At 42.9% G+C, this 16,391-nt stretch overlaps 1 protein-coding gene across 1 annotated transcript; it reads left to right on the top strand.

Moving 5' to 3' along the window:
• Positions 1 to 2,056: 2,056 nt before the first annotated feature.
• Positions 2,057 to 14,962, top strand: Ostc (oligosaccharyltransferase complex non-catalytic subunit). The gene is made up of 4 exons (XM_051166004.1): positions 2,057 to 2,255; positions 5,117 to 5,210; positions 8,160 to 8,357; positions 14,611 to 14,962. Exons 1-4 carry the CDS (start codon positions 2,117 to 2,119, stop codon positions 14,627 to 14,629), a joined length of 450 nt encoding a protein of 149 aa, XP_051021961.1. The 5' UTR covers positions 2,057 to 2,116; the 3' UTR covers positions 14,630 to 14,962.
• Positions 14,963 to 16,391: the final 1,429 nt, after the last annotated feature.

Genomic DNA, 16,391 nt, shown 5'->3' with positions numbered 1-16,391 from the left:
GTGCTTCTCAATACATTTGTTTACTCCACCCATTTTCAATTTAGTATAAGTTTTAGAAATAAAGACCTAGTGGAAGTTTATTTCTTGGTTTAAAAAAATCATGTCTCTTAATGCTGATGATGTTTCTTCTGACTAAGACCTTTTCAGTGGGCTGGTATTTAACTCAGCCTAACATATGCAAGCACTAGGGTCGATCCCCACACCTAATAAAAAAGAGATAGAAAACAAAAAATAATTATGTAACTGGGTGCGGTGGCGCAAGCCTCTAATCCCAGCCCTTGGGGAAGCAGAGGCAGGTGGATCTCTGTGAGTTCGAGGCCAGCCTGGTCGACAAAGTGAATCCTGGACAGCAATGGCTACACAAAGAAACCCTGTCTCAACACACACACACACACACACACACACACACACACACACACACACTTATACAGTGAAAGAATCTGGGCAACACAATTCCAGCTTCACGAGTTATGAATTATTAATATGATATAGCTTGACTTGGCATCCATATATTTTTACAGCAACATCGTGCTTTGCCTAGAAATGCAAGCTTCCCCCCCCCCCCCATATAAAATTCAAATGTGCTTTCTCCTCTCAAAGAGGAAACAAACTCCTTCTATTTTTGGGTGATAACCATTCCTTTTCCTTCGTGTTCTTCTTGTTCTTCTTTTTTTTGTTTTTTCTAGACAGGGTTTCTCTGTGTAGCCTTGGCTTCCCTGGACTCTCTCTGTAGACCAGGCTGGCCTCGAACTCACGGAGATCTGTCTGCCTTTGCCTCCTGAGTGCTGGGATTGAAGGCGAGCGCCACCACTGCCCGACTTTCCTTCTTCATTATATAATACGTAGTGAAAGGTTAAATGTTATTAGTAAATTTTATTTTACATGTTACAGAGGAGTAGGAGACCGAAAAAAAAACTCTGCATAAAACATCCACATTAAATAAGGAAGAACAGTTATAACCAATGCAGTGCTGTTTTTCTGGCTGGCCAAAGGTCACAGCTGATATTTACAACTACTTCTGTCATCCACACTTCATACTCTTGTTATTCATAGCAAAACTAAAGTAGCTGGTTTTAGTCCCCTGTCTCCTGCTGTGGCCCACATCTTAAAATCTGAATGGTCTGAGGCACTAACATTTCCGCCTCTCCATTGGCTTGTCATGTTCTTTAGGCGTTTACCATAGGATATGGGAATCCTAGGAGGCACCACAGCGGAGCTTCTGTATTCCAAATACATTTTTCTTTCGATCAGGTTTACTGCCTCTAGCCTGCAAAGTACTCTCTTATTTACATTTGATTCCCTGGCAGGAGGACACCCTAAATAGCCAAGTGGCAGTACGTTTCGTTCCAATTTTAGCATTTATGCTGCCGAAGTCAGGCCCCTGCTAAGCAGGTTATTAAGGTGAGAAAACAGAACGACTTCAAGACTTTTGGCCTGCGTGATTTTTATCGTTTACCAGCACACAAGTGACTGAGAAAAGACAAAGCTGAGAGAACTATAAATCGTTTAGAATACTATTCTGCTCTGCCACGGTTATTGGCAGACATGGACTGAGTTTTTAAAACAATGGCCACTCCTTTGGAAATTATTGGCAATTGTTACTGTTGTTAGCACCGCTATACAGCATAAACCTTAGCGAGTTAGAGCCTTTTCAAGTCCTAGTGGTGGCGGTGGGTGGAAACAGTATTAAAAAGGAGCACCTTTCTAAACTTTCCCATTCATCCTCCTGTGAACCCAGCAGCCAATCAGCCCTCAAGCGTATCGCGTCAGCATGTGGGCGGGGCAGTGGGATGCGAATCTCTCCGCTTCTCTGGCTCAGCCACGTACAACGCCTTGAAGGTCCTAGAAGGTGCATAATATCGATCCTTTTTCTGATCAAGAAAACGAGCTTCTAATCCACACCCAAGCTTATTACGTTCTTTATTATATATGTTCTGAACATATACCTTAACAGCATAATGTGGTTTCTTCCATTCTTCAGTGGATATCTTGTCTACTTCTGACCTTTACGGACCTGCGTTCCTCCGCTCACGCATGCGCGAGAGCCAAGGGGCGGGCGTGTTTCCGGGCGGCGCGGGAGGCTGGAGGCCAGAGGGCTGGCCGTACCGCTGCTGACATGGAGACTCTGTACCGAGTCCCGTTCTTAGTGCTGGAATGCCCCAACCTGAAGCTAAAGAAGCCGCCCTGGGTGCACATGCCGTCGGCCATGACGGTGTACGCCCTGGTGGTGGTGTCTTACTTCCTCATTACCGGAGGTAACTCGGCCGTGATGGGTCGGGTGGGCGCGCAGGCTGCTCGCTCCGGAGGCGCCTGGCCGCGGTGCCCGGCCGGCCGGGAGGGCAGTGCCGAGCCCACGTTGCTCTGCCGGCGGAGCGGAGCTCGCTTCACGCCTTGCCCTGGAGAGAAGTGGTCTCATTCTCTTGGCCCGCCCTCTCCTTCGAGAGCCGAGTTGAATACATTTGCCAAGCCCAGCTAGTCCTTTTTAATTACTTGCTGTACATTGTTTGACCCGGGTCTTGGGAACATCATTTTCGATTCACTGGGTTTCTGTGGTTGGTCGAGAGGGTGTGAGGCTATTAAGCTTTTCTTTGTGACCCCTGGAACCTTGGAAGAGATCTGACAACCATCTAGTTTGTTAGCTCAGACTCCGGGGGCTTGGGTTGCTTGGTGTCCAAGCACAGAAACTTACCGAAGCCACGGCTTCTGAGAAATACGTGAGGTTGGAGTTGAGGCTTGCAAAAAGATGGGATTTAGAAAATACAAGGAAAGCCGCGCTTTTCGCTCATCTGTCACCGAATTCCCCTCTGAAGTGGAAAATGCAAAGGGGTGTGGCCTTGTCTACTGGTGAGTTGGCAGTCTCGCTGCACTCCTTTTAAGAGAGCACCCTTCGGAGCGTCAGTTCCAGGGTTTACTTCGGATTGTGCTTTTGGGATTTAGGAAGTAGTGTACTTAATTCCGAATATTAAACAGATCTTACGTTAGCAAGAGTAGTTCATCTTTGTTGGGGGTGTGTTTGAAGAGGTAGAAGACAGTCTGTTAACAGTAGAGTTGCCACCCTGCCCAGCTTACAGTCACAGAAATGCTAGATGCCACGTTAGACAGATTTTCTTGATGTTATCAAACATTGTCTGGTGTGGCACTAGCCTTAACTTTTGCCCAGCACATTAAGGAGTGAATATGGAACTTAAAATGCATTTGGCTTTGAAAACTTAGTGTTCATTCTTGCTGGTCTGTTTCCTAATTTTTACTTCCTTTGGGGACAGAGTTTTTTTGCTAGAAGCCTCAGCTTTCCATTGGGCTACATTTTTGGTGTTTTAAAATGGAGTTGGGGGATGTCTCAACTCCAACCACTGCCTCATAATGGAAGGCCACATCTTGTGCATTTATTGCTTGGCCCCTGGAAAGGACAGTCTTCTAAAAATTGGGTATACTTTTTTTTTTCTTTTTTACATAAGCAGCGTTGCTGAGAATAATAAGCATTACTGAGTTTCTGTTAAGTCAGTGCTGGGATAAAAGCAAACAAAATATAATTACTCTGCCCCCCCAAACCCCCTTAGAAAGTAAGTCGAGTCAAGCCTGATGGTGGTGGCCCATGCCTTTAATCCCAGTACTCAGGAGGCAGAGGCAGGAGGATCTCTGTGAGTTCAGGACCAGCGAGGTCTACAAAGGGAGCCCAGGACAGCCAGAGCTACTATCTGTTTAGGGCAAGCAGGAACAATGTTAGGAGGCTCTGAAGGGAGGAAGGATTGTTGTAGGTAGGGAAAGAGCTTCAAAAGACAGGACTGAGAAGAGTTGCCCAAAGGAGTGAAGTTCCCAAGAAGGCGGCAATGGGAATAGAGTGGAGAGGAGGGACTGAATTTGTGTAGCTGAGTGAAGGTTGTGAGTGAACGCTGGTCCAGGGAGGAGGTAAGGGAATCCTTTGATCTTTTGCCAGCCTAGAGTGTTAGGGAGACTGGCCTACTATTGGGTAAGAAAAGGTGGAGTTGAGGCTGTTTTAAGAACAGTGGCAGCCAGGTGGTGGTGGCCTTTAATCCCAGCACTCTGGAGGCAGTTTGAGGTCAGCGTGGTCTCCATTGCAAGTTCCAGGACAGCCAGGGCTACACAGAGCAACCCCTGTCTTGGAAAACAGAAGAAGTGGGAAGGTTCATATTATGTCCAAACAGTGGAAGTTGAGGATGCTGCTGGACGTTAGTGATTGTGATTAAGTTGTGTGATGAGGGCGTCGACATTATGATCATTGGCTGAGTAAGTCTCTTATCCCAGCACTCAGGAAGCTGAGGCAGAAGGACTTCTGCAAGTTTGAGGCAACCTGGGCTACATAGTGAGCTCTGTGCCAGCTTCCGCCACAGAGTAAGAACTCCTCTTAACAAGAAAGAAAGAGCAAGACAATTTCCTTCAGCCTTTTTCAACTTACAGAAACAAATTCAAGGATATGTGGCTTTATTTCCTGTACTAAAGTAGATCTTTACTATTCAATCTCCCTTGTTGTAGAGACATTCTAGACAGTGGCTCTCAATCTTCCTAATGCTGCGACCCTTTACTACAGTTCTAAATGTTGTGGTGACCCCCAACCATAAAATTATTTTATTGTTACTCCATAACTAATTTTACTGCTCTTATGAATCATAATGTAAACATCTGAAGTGTAGGAGATCTGCTATGCGACCCCTGATTGAGAACCCCTGTTCTATAGTATTAGCGTGGGTTACTAAGTTTCCTTTGTGAAATTGGCACCTCTTTGAGAAATAATATGCTTAGATGTCATTCTAAAATGGTTTATCCAAAGATCAAAACGTTAGATGGATCTGATTTGATTAAAAGCAGCCTGTTTATGTACAAGTTCTGTTTAATATAATTGGAGGCAGTGAAAACTGGAGTCCTTTTTTCTTTCTTTCTTTTTTTTTTTTTTTCTCTTTGTTTTTTTCAAGACAGGGTTTCTCTGTGTAGCCTTGGCTGCCCTAGACTTACTTTGTAGACCAGGCTGGCCTTGACCTCACAGCAATCCTCCTGCCTCTGCCTCTGGAGTGCTGGGATTAAAGGCATGCACCATCACACCCAGCCTGGAGTCCTGTTTTCAAACTGAGAAATCTAATCTGCACTGCTGTCTTTCATTTAGGAATAATCTATGATGTTATCGTTGAACCTCCAAGTGTTGGCTCAATGACTGATGAACACGGGCATCAGAGACCAGTAGCTTTCTTGGCTTACAGGTAACAGATACCATTTTATACAACTTGGTGATACAAAAAAGGATGTTGGGGCATGCCTAATTATTCAAAGCTAGAAAGATGAGAATAGTGGCACGTGCTTGTAAGTCCAGCGGGAGGGTCTCTGGTTTTAGGCAGCCTGGGCTACATAGTGATCTTCAGGCCAGTAGTGAGACTGGCTTTCCAAAAAAAAAAAAAAGAAGTAAATTAAAGTGAAATACAGTAAAAATGTTGTGGGACCTAACTGCATTTAGAAACATTTGTTTTAAAATATGGAATTCTTATAATAAAATAAGGTAAGAACATAACAAAACTAGAACTATCTTATAAATTTATTAGACGGTAAGGTATATCTTAGTGATTGGTATATCACCAACCTAAAGGTTGGTTTAAAGTTAAAATGATAGACTCTCCTGAGGTCAGCAAACTATAATCATTTTTGGTAACATTTTGTTGGAATTATCAAATCCATTTATATGTTACCTTATAAACAGCATACACAGCTGGGCATGGTGGCATGTGGCTTTAATCCTAGCACTTGGGAGGCAGAGGCAGGTGAATCTCTGTGAGTTCAAGGCCAGCCTGGTCTACAAAGTGAGTCTAGGACTGCCAGAGCTATTACACAGAGAAACCCTGACTTGAAAAATCAAAATAAACAAACAAGCAAGCAAGCAAAGCGCACACACTATTGATGGCTCCACTGGAGTGCCTAATATACTATCTACAGCTTTTTTTTACGCTGAGTTCAGTAATTGTGAAATAAGCCATGTGGTCTACAGGCCAAAGAGATCAGCTCTGGGACCTTGTGTGTAGGCAAGAAATTCTCTTTATGATAGTTTTGTGGACATGCTGGAAAAAAATTGTAGACTCCCAAGGGTTACTGTTAAATAAGACACAATTTGATTTCATCAAAGAAACAGCATTCTAGCATGGCTTGATTAAGCTGGACAGTGCTGAGCCCATCACTTTCTAGAGTCCACTTTATATGTAGCCACACGAACCAAGGTGTGCTTCTATTTATATTCTATATGTGTAGACTCTTCCTGGAAAGGGTTACCGTGGTTCCCTGCGGTGGGAGTTAAACTGGCAAATCAGATCTTAGGGAAATGTCATAGCATCTTTTTCATTTCTTTAAAAGTCTTAAAATTACATTTATTTACTTAGTGTGTATGTGCGTATATGTATGCACCATACCACAGTGGACGTCAGAGACCCTGTGAGTTTGTTCTTGCCTTCCGCCATATGACTTCTGGGGATTGAACTCCAAGTCTTGAGTGGCAGCAAATGCCCCTCTCTACCGAGCCATCTTGTTAATCCACAGTATCTTCTCCTGTACTGTTGAATTTTGAATATGGTGCCATGTGTGGTTTCATTTCCTTAAAAATAACAGTACTATGTTTTCAATGAAATCAATTAGTTAATGAAAAAAATCATGTACCTTCTTTATTAATACCTGTTGATAACCATTTCTTTGACAGAAATTTGCTTTCTGTTAAGAATTCAGCATACTATATTCCTGATAAATAAGATACAGGCTGTTGCGATGGCCCAGCAGGGAAAGGCACTTGATGCTAATCCTGAAAGCCTGACTTCTGTCCCCAGGACCCACATACTGCAAGGAAAGAACTGACTTCAACCAAGTGGTCCTCTGACCTCCACATGCGTGCTACGGCATGTGTGCCCCTCAACACACACACAAATATACATAAAATAATAATTAATAAAGTTAAAAAAAAGAAAAATCAGATAAAAGCATGTACACAAGTTTGCATGTATTGATTTACAGATTGCTGGAGATGTGGAGGTCATGGGGCCTTAGTTAAGAATGCATGCTTTAAAAATACTTTATTTTGAAAGGAGAATTTTATTGTTATGACTTCAAGAAACACAGATAGTTCAGATTTCTTTGCAGCTGATTGAATATTATTTAGGGTACATAGGGTCTCATTATATAGCTCTTGCTGGTCTCTAATTCAGAGACCCACCAGCCTCTGCCTTCTGAGAGCTAGGATTGGAGGTACGATAGGTGAAGTTGTGCACACCTTTAATCTCCTTTAATCTCAGCACTTGGGAAGCAGAGGTAGGCAGATCTCTTGAGTTCAAGGCCAGCTTGGCCTATCTCACAAAAACTTAAAACAAAAGATATAAAAATTTAAATAGCACAACTTCGAAAAGTGAAAGGTCATATGTGTTCAAAATGTACAGCTTTTTTTTTTTTTTTTTTTTGAGACAGGGTTTTTCTGTGTAATAACCTTGGGTAAGAGTCCTAGAACACACTTGGTAGACCAGGTTAGCCTTGAACTCACAGAGATGTGCTCCTGCGCCCAGGAAGATGTTCTTCTTTTAAAATAACTAAACTATGTATTGATGTTTGAGACAGTTTTGTTAGTTGATGCTTTAAAGCTTTTTTTTTTTTAAGGTAGGCTACATGATGACCAAGCTTTATTTTTTTACTTTTTTTGTTTTGTTTTTTTGTGGTGCTTTGGTTAAACCATGAGTGTATTTGTGCTGGGCAAGTTCTGCCACTGAACTACAGTCCCAGCCAATAAAAGTTTTTTGTTGTTGTTGTTTTTCGAGACAGAGTTTCTCTGTGTAGCCTTGGCTGCCCTAGACGCGCTTTGTAGACCAGGCTGGCCCCGAACTCACAGAGATCCACCTGCCTCTGCCTCCCGAGTGCTGGGATTAAAGATGTGTGCCACCACGCCCGGCTCCAAGACAGGTTTTTATCTGTTTTGTTCACCTGTATTTGATGTGTGACATACCTCTCAATAAATATCTATTGAATGAGTGAAGTGGTGACTATCCAATGGCATAGTAAATAGTTGTAAGGTAAGAATAAAATGTCAGCCCTAACTGTTTTACCATAAGACAGAAACAAGAATTTCAACCTAAGGGGAAAAACATTAACTTCCTAATAACGTTCCTTTGCTTTGCTGTGATTTTCTTTTTCAGAGTAAATGGACAGTATATTATGGAAGGACTTGCATCTAGCTTTCTGTTTACAATGGGAGGTTTAGGTTTCATAATCCTGGACCGATCCAATGCACCAAATATTCCCAAACTCAATAGGTTTCTTCTTCTTTTCATTGGCTTCGTCTGTGTCCTACTGAGTTTCTTCATGGCTAGAGTCTTCATGAGAATGAAATTGCCGTAAGTAAAATACTTTGTATAATAAGCAATTTAACTTTTGTTATGAATTCATATAATAATTACTTGAATAACATAAATTCATAGATTTAATTTAACACTCATTTAAATGTAAAAAATAAGAACTAAAGAAAGTTGTGATTTTCCTCAGTTATAACTATAGTTAATAACAAAATTGAGACGAGCAGGTCTTATTCGCTTCACCTCCACGCATGCTTATGAAAAAGTTTTTAGCTCTGTTGCCTCGGCCTCACTGGCTGGAGGTAGCTAGTCTTCTGTAATGCCTTTTGGTTGCTATGTCAGATTCCAGTAATAATAGTGACAGTACAGAGGATTTCTCAAGCCATAGACTGCTTCTGCTCTTTCATAATTGGTATAAGTTGCTCATTCCTAACCTGAAAAGCTAACATTTTTGACAGCTGGCATGATGCCACACCGTAACACCTTTGTTTCATGTACAGAATTTAAAAAAATAATATTGTATGAAGTTAAGCTTTTGGATACATGGACAGGATATATAACACATAAACGATGGGATTGGTTTGGTTTGAGATTAAACATTTGCAGGGCTAGAGATCAGCTCAGGGTCGTTTTTCATGTTACGCTTAGAGTTCTTAGAGTCTTAGAGTCTTAGAGTTCTTATGGTTGTGATGAAACATGACCAAGGGCAACTTGAGGAGGGAAGGGTTTATTTAGTTATATATCAAACCATGTGGGAACCTGCAGGCAGGAGCTGATGCAGAAGCCTTGGGGTCTGCTTATTGTCTAGTCTCAGACTACCAGCCATGACACACTCTCTCTCTCTCTCTCTCTCTCTCTCTCTCTCTCTCTCTCTCTCTCTCTCTCTCTCTCTCTCACACACACACACACACACACACACACTCACTCCAAACACTTGTCATTCCAGGAACTTTGCATGTGGATTTCAGGCTGCATGAAGAAAACTTGTTAAGCCTTAGACAGGAAAGAGGCATTATCCTATTAAGATAGGAGAAAAGACCGTGGTTTTGTTTTATTTTGTTATCATTTTTTTTGAGACACAGCTTCTGTATGTAGCCCCAGCTGTCCTGGAACACCCTCTGTAGACCAGGCTGGCCTCCAGCTCAGAGATTGGCCTGCCTCTACCTCCTGAGTGCTGGGATTAAAAGTGTGTGCCACCACTGCCTGGCTTGGATTGCATTTTTAAATATAGTATTATTTAAAGATTTTTTTCCTTTCTATTGAAAATAGTCTCTTTTCTTATATAATAAAGCTTAATACATCCCCCGCCCCCGTTCCTTCTGGTTCCTCCCTACCTTTCCTCCTATACAGAGCCCCCCCTTCTGTCTCTCATTAAAAAGGAACAGGTTTCTAAGAGATACTATTAAAATAAAATAAAGTGTAATAAGATAAAAAAAAAATCACACTGAAGTTATACAGGACAAACCAACAGAAGGAAAAGAGCCTAAGGGAGGCACAAAAATCAAATTCACTCATACACACACTGAAGAGTCCCATAGAAACAATAAACTGATATTGTAATCCAGAAAATGTAAAGTGTTTTTTACAAGAAAGGTAAACTGGTTTTGTAAAAGTATATAATTCCAATTGAGGTTGTTAATTTGAAATTTAAAAATACTTGTTTAGGAAACAAGTAATTCCAGTTTAATTTGAAGGTGATAGACTTTCTTATATATTCTGATTTTACTTCTGGCAAGCCAAGCACAAAGATTAATTTAGTAATTTCATTCATTTTTTAAGAACTCTATTAACCATCTGTATTAGTTCCTGTTCTTTTGCTGTGATAAAACACCATGACCAAGGTAGCTTCGGGTTCCAGAGGATTAGGAGTCCATGACGGTGGAGCATGGTGGCTGGAGCAGTGAGAAGCTGAGGGCTCAGGCAGCTCTTGAACTACAGGCACAAAAATAGAATGAGCAGCTGGAAATGGCACAGGCTCTGAAATCTCACAGCTGCCCTCAGCTAAGACTTCTTCCAGCCAGGCCAGGGGTCCCAAACAGTGCCATCTTTTGGGAACCAACGTGTTCAAATGCATAAGACTGTGGGGGACATTTGTCATCCAAACCTTCACAGCATCATGTTTCAGCCATACTAATTTTTGTGTTTGATTTGTCCTGTGGCGTATTCTGTGCACTGCCTGAATGTGCCTGTTAGTGAGGGTGCTGACCCTAGAGCTGTACGCCAACTCAGTCCTGGCCCCGTGGGAAGGCCTCACAAGGGCGTGTCGTCAGTTGTGTAGCTCTGTAGTCCCTGCAGGCTTCGCTCTGTGACTCTTGTCGGAGGGAACAGTGGCGGCCACCCTTGTGTGAACACTGGGGCACTCCAGCACCTTGTTTTTCTCTCTGCCCTGTTAGAAATAATCCCCATAGCCTGGGAGAGTCTGCCAGTGTGGGAGAGACAGTTGCTTCCCATGGGGGTGACACATTTATCTTTCTAGCTGTGGTGTGTTGGTGCACAGCTGTGATCCCAGCACTTGAGAATTGGAGGGACCAGGAGTTCAAGACCAGCCTTAGCTACAGCAAGTTTGAGCACCTCCTGGGCTACTTGGGACCCTGTTTCAAAAATCCTTTCTAAAGTGCTTAACATTTATTGTTACCTTAAACATTTACACTCAGAAAATACATATTTTTTCATTTCGGAGCTATAATCTCGCTGTGTTAACCATGTTGGGTATAAGCTCATGAGCTTGCGTGGCCTCATGCCTCAGGCTTCTGAGTTATCCAGATGATGGCATCTGCTCCATGCCCTGTTTACACCTGTTACTAGCAGGATGGTATGAGCACGGAATATAATTTTACCTTTGTGTCTTAGGGTCATTTCTATTTGTTCGATTCAGTTTTTCCTTTATGGCTTCAATGTAACTGTCATCTGTCTTGGTTACCAATGTGTGCCTATTTTAATTTTACACTGTCTTCCTCTACTAGTTTGGCTGGTTATTCTGTAATTTGAGGAAATAGATAACCCCTTTTAATAAAAGTTTTATTTTAATTGAGACATAGTAATTGTACATATTTACAGAGTACAGTGACATACACACATAGACACACATGCTGAGGAATATTAGGAGTTATCCAGTTGCGCTTCTGCACTTGTTAGCCATATTCCCCACTCTCCCTCATACCCGCCATTCAGATTGCCTTTCCGGTTAGTCCTGGACTACAGAGAGCCTTATGGGGAGTTGAGGGTCCATTTGTTTCCACAATTGGAGCTCTGTTCCAAAAGGCTAAGGCTGTAAAGAGTGGCAGGTGGGGCATAGTAGTGAGTAGAATCTTGAATCCAGTGCTCAGTCTTTGCAAATGAGAGAGACAGCAGTGACAGAAGACGTTCGCATAGCTGCTGAGGACAGCGTGCAGTAGAGGAAGCGAAGTGGCTGAGAGTTAGCCTCCAGTTGCTCTCACACTTCCATAAGTTCTATGAACTTGTCCCAGGTTCCACATCTACCTAGTAGAGTTAGTAGTGTACTCCAGAGTCTGGCAGATTAAGGGAGACCACGTTTTATGAGCCACCAAGTACTGAGTGTTTTGTTATTGGAAACAGTCCTAAAAGTTCTATTTCAAGTTGCAGTTTGACCAGTGTCAAAAGAGGTAAATAAACCATTACTGCTTCTAAAAGAGAAGTTGAGTTATTTCTAGGACCCTGGAAAAGATGGAGAAGTAGGCGAGAGGAGACTGTTTATTGTTGCCTCTGTTTCTGTTCTGGCCTAGTGCTTTGGACCAGTTACCCACCCTGTACGGTCTCAGCTAGAAATGAGAATGAGGCTGGCAGGATGGCTCAGCAGGCAAAGACTCCCTCTGCTGAGCAGGGAGCCAAGTTCCAGCCTCCATTCTCTTGGTAGAAGGAGGTAGCTCACTCCTTAGTGTCCTCTGACCATGGCGTGCATGTACGTAGAGACTACTGCAAGTATTATGTCATCAGATTGTACTCTTGAGACACTTCTGAGAGTGCCATCCAAGCACAGTGTTGGCCTTAATACAGAGAAGGTACTTACTGACTGTCAAGACAGTGGCTGCCCGAAGAAAAAACAATACTTCACTGTTTCTGTATATGTTGGTTGGTTGGTTGGTTGGTTGGTTGGTTTTTTAACTGCTGAGCCATCTCTCCAGTGCTAATTTTTTTATGAAATTTATTTGTGTGTGTGTGTGTGTGTGTGTGTGTGTGTGTGTGTGTCATGTGCCATGGCACATGTATGGGTTAGAAAATAGTTTGTGGAATAGATTCTTCCTTCTAATATGTTGGTCACTGGGATTGGAGTCAGACGATCAGACTGGACAGCAAACAGTTTTACCTACTGGACTATTTTGCTGGCCCCAGTTGTTTTTTTGAATTCTTGATTTACTTTGTTTATATTTATCTGTAGAATTCTCATTAGCTTGAATATAATAACTAAGGATTATGAAATTGTCTGGTCTATAAGAAAAGGCCAGATGATTTTAGCAGTGGCCGTATAAATGCATTCTAAGATATTTACTTTAATTCCCTACTAATGACTCTTTTTAAAAAAATTAAAAATGTATTACTTTATTTTATGTTTATGGATATTTTCCCTGTGTATGTATTTGTGCACCACATGTGTGCCTGATGCCTGTGTAGGCCAGAAGAGGGCATTGGATCCCTGGAGTTGTGTGGTAGTTGTAGCCCACGTGGAGGTGCTGGGGGTTGAACCCTGGTCCTCTACAAGAGCAGTCAGTGCTCTTAACTGCAGAGACATCTCTGCAGTCCAACTGCTCCCTCCTCCCCCAGTGTTTCTTAAGGTTTATAGTCTCCAAGTGTAGCTCAGACACTACTTTTAGGAAGGAATAATGTTTAACTGTCGCCAGATGGAGCTTTGAAGTACATATTCACATCACACTGCAGATGACAGGAACCTCTCTCTAAAGAGCCCCTCTTCTGTGTGGTGTTGATGTGACACTTGCTGAAAATCATCTGGAACCTTTTTTGTGCTGTGAAAATTACTTTCCTGTTTTGTTTTTGTTTGAATGCATCAGATCTTATGATAGTGAATTTCTGTGAGGTCTTCTAAGTCAGTGTGTGTACATACTCAGGGCTGCTTTTTAGGTATTCAGTCTGAGCATATGTGGGGAGGGCAGCTTGAGTAAGAACAAAGTTCTCAGATACTCCAGAAGGAAAGAGTAAAGTAGGGGGTAGCTTGCATCAGCTGTGCACTGATCTTGAGTCATCAAGAGTGTAGAAGCCGGAAAGGAGGAAAAATCATACCCTTAGGTGTCGATTCTGTGCCAGTAAATAAGCCTTGGTGAGATCTAAGTCCTACCTGTTATGGAGAAAAACATGTGCTGTATAAAAACATTCTGAGTGAGCAGGCAGTGGTGGCACATGCCTGTAATCCCAGCACTCCGGGAGGCAGAGGCAGGTGGAGCACTGTGAGTTCGAGGCCAGCCTGGTCTACAAAGTGAGGCCAGGACAGCCAGAGATACACAGAGAAACCGTGTCTCTAAAAACCAAAAATAAATAAATAAAATGAAAACATTCTGAGAGAATCCACTTGATAATTGAGGAAACTGGGTTTGCCCAGGTTAGCTCAGTGAGTGGGAAGAGTGTGTCACCAAGGGCCACACTCTGGAGGCCTCAGTGAGTGCTTGGTGGTGTGGGTAGTAGGACAGCAGTTTCCAGAGTTGTTCTGATCCTGCGCATTCCTTCTTGGTATAGACTGCAGGAACTCATTGCAGGAGGCCAGGCTTGGGACCCGAGGGCCACAGTCAGTTCCTTAAAGGGCTTCAAGGCCTGGCTACACCTTCAGTGAGAGGAACTCTTACCTGAGCAGCTTGAACTTTGGTGTCATCTGTGGGCACAGCTGAAGTCTAGAACGGCTTTCTGGACACGTCCTGCATGGTCAGGCAGCTTACAGTTTGGGGCCTCAGGCTCAGCAGTAGGCATGGCACTCCCGGCTAGCCCAGGACCCCTCTAGCATTGATGAGGAACTTGGGAATCCAAGCCAGTTTCCATGAAAAGGTTTGGGTTTTGTTATAATTTTGAGAGTCCACAGATTGATTAGTTTTATGTAGCCTTTTCGTTTCTCTGCCTCTTAGTGTCTAGTTATATATTAGTTTGCATGTTGCTTAGTGATGTTTTACTTTGAGAGGGAAGTGTAACAGGAAACCTTGTTATTTATTGGCACGAACCAAGGATGAGGTAAGGACTGGCAATGACGTTTTGGGATTGTCACTTACGAGTAGTAAGTAGTACCTTTGCACTGATGCTTCTTATTCACGTTTTGTGTTTATGAATTGTGTTTCTGCAGGGGCTACCTGATGGGCTAGCGTCTCCTGAGAAGAAAGCAGTGGATCCTGGATCTGCTCCCGTTAATAAAGCTTTGATGGCTGACCCACTCCCTTGTGCAGTGTGGAAAAGAATGAAGAGCAGCATAAAAGCAGCATTGAGTGACACCTTAGCAAACATATTAAAGCTAGGACTGGAATTCATGGTATCAGACAAGTTCATTACAGTATTTTTCCTGATGACCTATTCCAATGTACCAGCTATGTTGTGGCATTTTCTTCTTAGTTTTTTATTTTTTAAAGTATACTCCACTTCTAAAACTTTCGTATTGAATAAATGATTATTTTTTACAACCCCTCATCATTTTTTGGACATATTTTTCACTTTTAGAAGTGAATGTAAATGGAAAAGTCTATGATAAGAGCTGATATTTGGACGATTGTCAGGTCCTGCAGTGGTGCTTGGCCTTTACACGGTGTGTGGGGTGCTCTGTCATTTCAGACGCATATGGGGAGATTGTTTCCTGGGCAACACGATGTATGAAAGGAGCAGAAATAAATGATTTTTCTAATTAACATTTTATAGTATGTGGGTTTTGTTGTTTTGTTTTTCAGATAGGATCTAATATGAAGTAAGTATGGACTTTGCTGTGTAGACAGGCTGGCTTTGAACTCTCAAGAGTTCCATCTGCCTCTGCTTCCTGAGTGTTGGAATCAAAGGCGTGTGCCTCCAGAACCAGCTTAATTGAATGAACTTTTTGACCTATAAGGTCAGTAAGACCTGTCTTATGGTGTTCCTTAGGCACACCCAAGATCTCCAAAGAGCATCTCCAGACATATCCTTCTCTCTGCCAGATGGGCAGGCCCACTGACTTGTCCAAAATTGAGTGTAGGCCCAGCTCAGCCTGGACTAATGGAGGGTTTCTGGCAGTTAGATAAAAGCCAGCATTCACCAGGATTGTTGAAACTGTTTCCATCTGCCAAAAGGAGACATTTCCATTAGCTCTGGCAGGAGGGACATACAGAGCCACTGACATACACCTGGTGCTGCTTATCAAAGCCGGCGCTGGCCTCCAGGCCCCCACAGTCCCTGTTCACCAGTACCTGTTACACGGTTCAAAGCTCTCACCCTAGTCCCCTGCTCCCCCCTCTCCTCTCACTTTTCCGTTCTCTCCTAATGTCTCCACTGTTCCCACTGCCCTGCTTCCCCAGCTCTCGCCATGTCCAGTAGGTTTCTTCTCTGCTCTGGACGCCTCCAGATGCCTCTGGATGTTTTCTCTTACTCACAATCTGAACCTTAACCATGCCATGGAGTGGTCATTTTGACAGTTTCTTGACTGTGTCTCCTCACGAGCATTAGGGGCCTTCCTGAGGAAACACTCCTGTAGATGATGAAAGCTCCCATTGGAGCTGTGACTGGTAGGTGACAGTTGCCGTCTCATTTGGTTTTCACTGACAACATGTGCTGAGCACATTTCTAGACCAGTCTGCTTGTGTAGTTTTTCTGGCTAGGCCTTAAATTCTCTGACAGGCCATGCATGCATGGCCTTCACTTCTCTCATAGCTCAATTTATTAACCGTAACATTTATGTTTACAGTAAGATTCCTCCCTTAGTTGAGTCTCCCATGCTTTCCAGTTCCAAGGGTGATTATTAGCAGCTCATTAATAAAGGTTCATTCATTTATTTAGAAAGCTTTGAGCACAGGATGAGTAACATGAACAAAGGCTCTGCCTTCCAGAGCTGGCATTCAGCTGTCAGATCAAAATGTTTATCATCTGTCAGGTACCCAGGTGCAACAGCAA

This window comes from Acomys russatus, chromosome 23 (genome assembly GCF_903995435.1).
Source record: "Acomys russatus chromosome 23, mAcoRus1.1, whole genome shotgun sequence".
In the NCBI taxonomy this organism is placed as follows: Eukaryota; Metazoa; Chordata; class Mammalia; order Rodentia; family Muridae; genus Acomys; species Acomys russatus.
This window is presented reverse-complemented; position numbering and strand designations above follow the sequence as displayed.

Bases quoted from the DNA above. Each gene is read 5' to 3' on its own strand.
- Ostc (XM_051166004.1), top strand. From the start codon at position 2,117: ATGGAGACTCTGTACCGAGTCCCGTTCTTAGTGCTGGAATGCCCCAAC. The intron at 2,256-5,116 runs GTAACTCGGCCG...TCTTTCATTTAG, and splicing joins TTACTTCCTCATTACCGGAG to GAATAATCTATGATGTTATC. The intron at 5,211-8,159 runs GTAACAGATACC...TTTCTTTTTCAG, and splicing joins GTAGCTTTCTTGGCTTACAG to AGTAAATGGACAGTATATTA.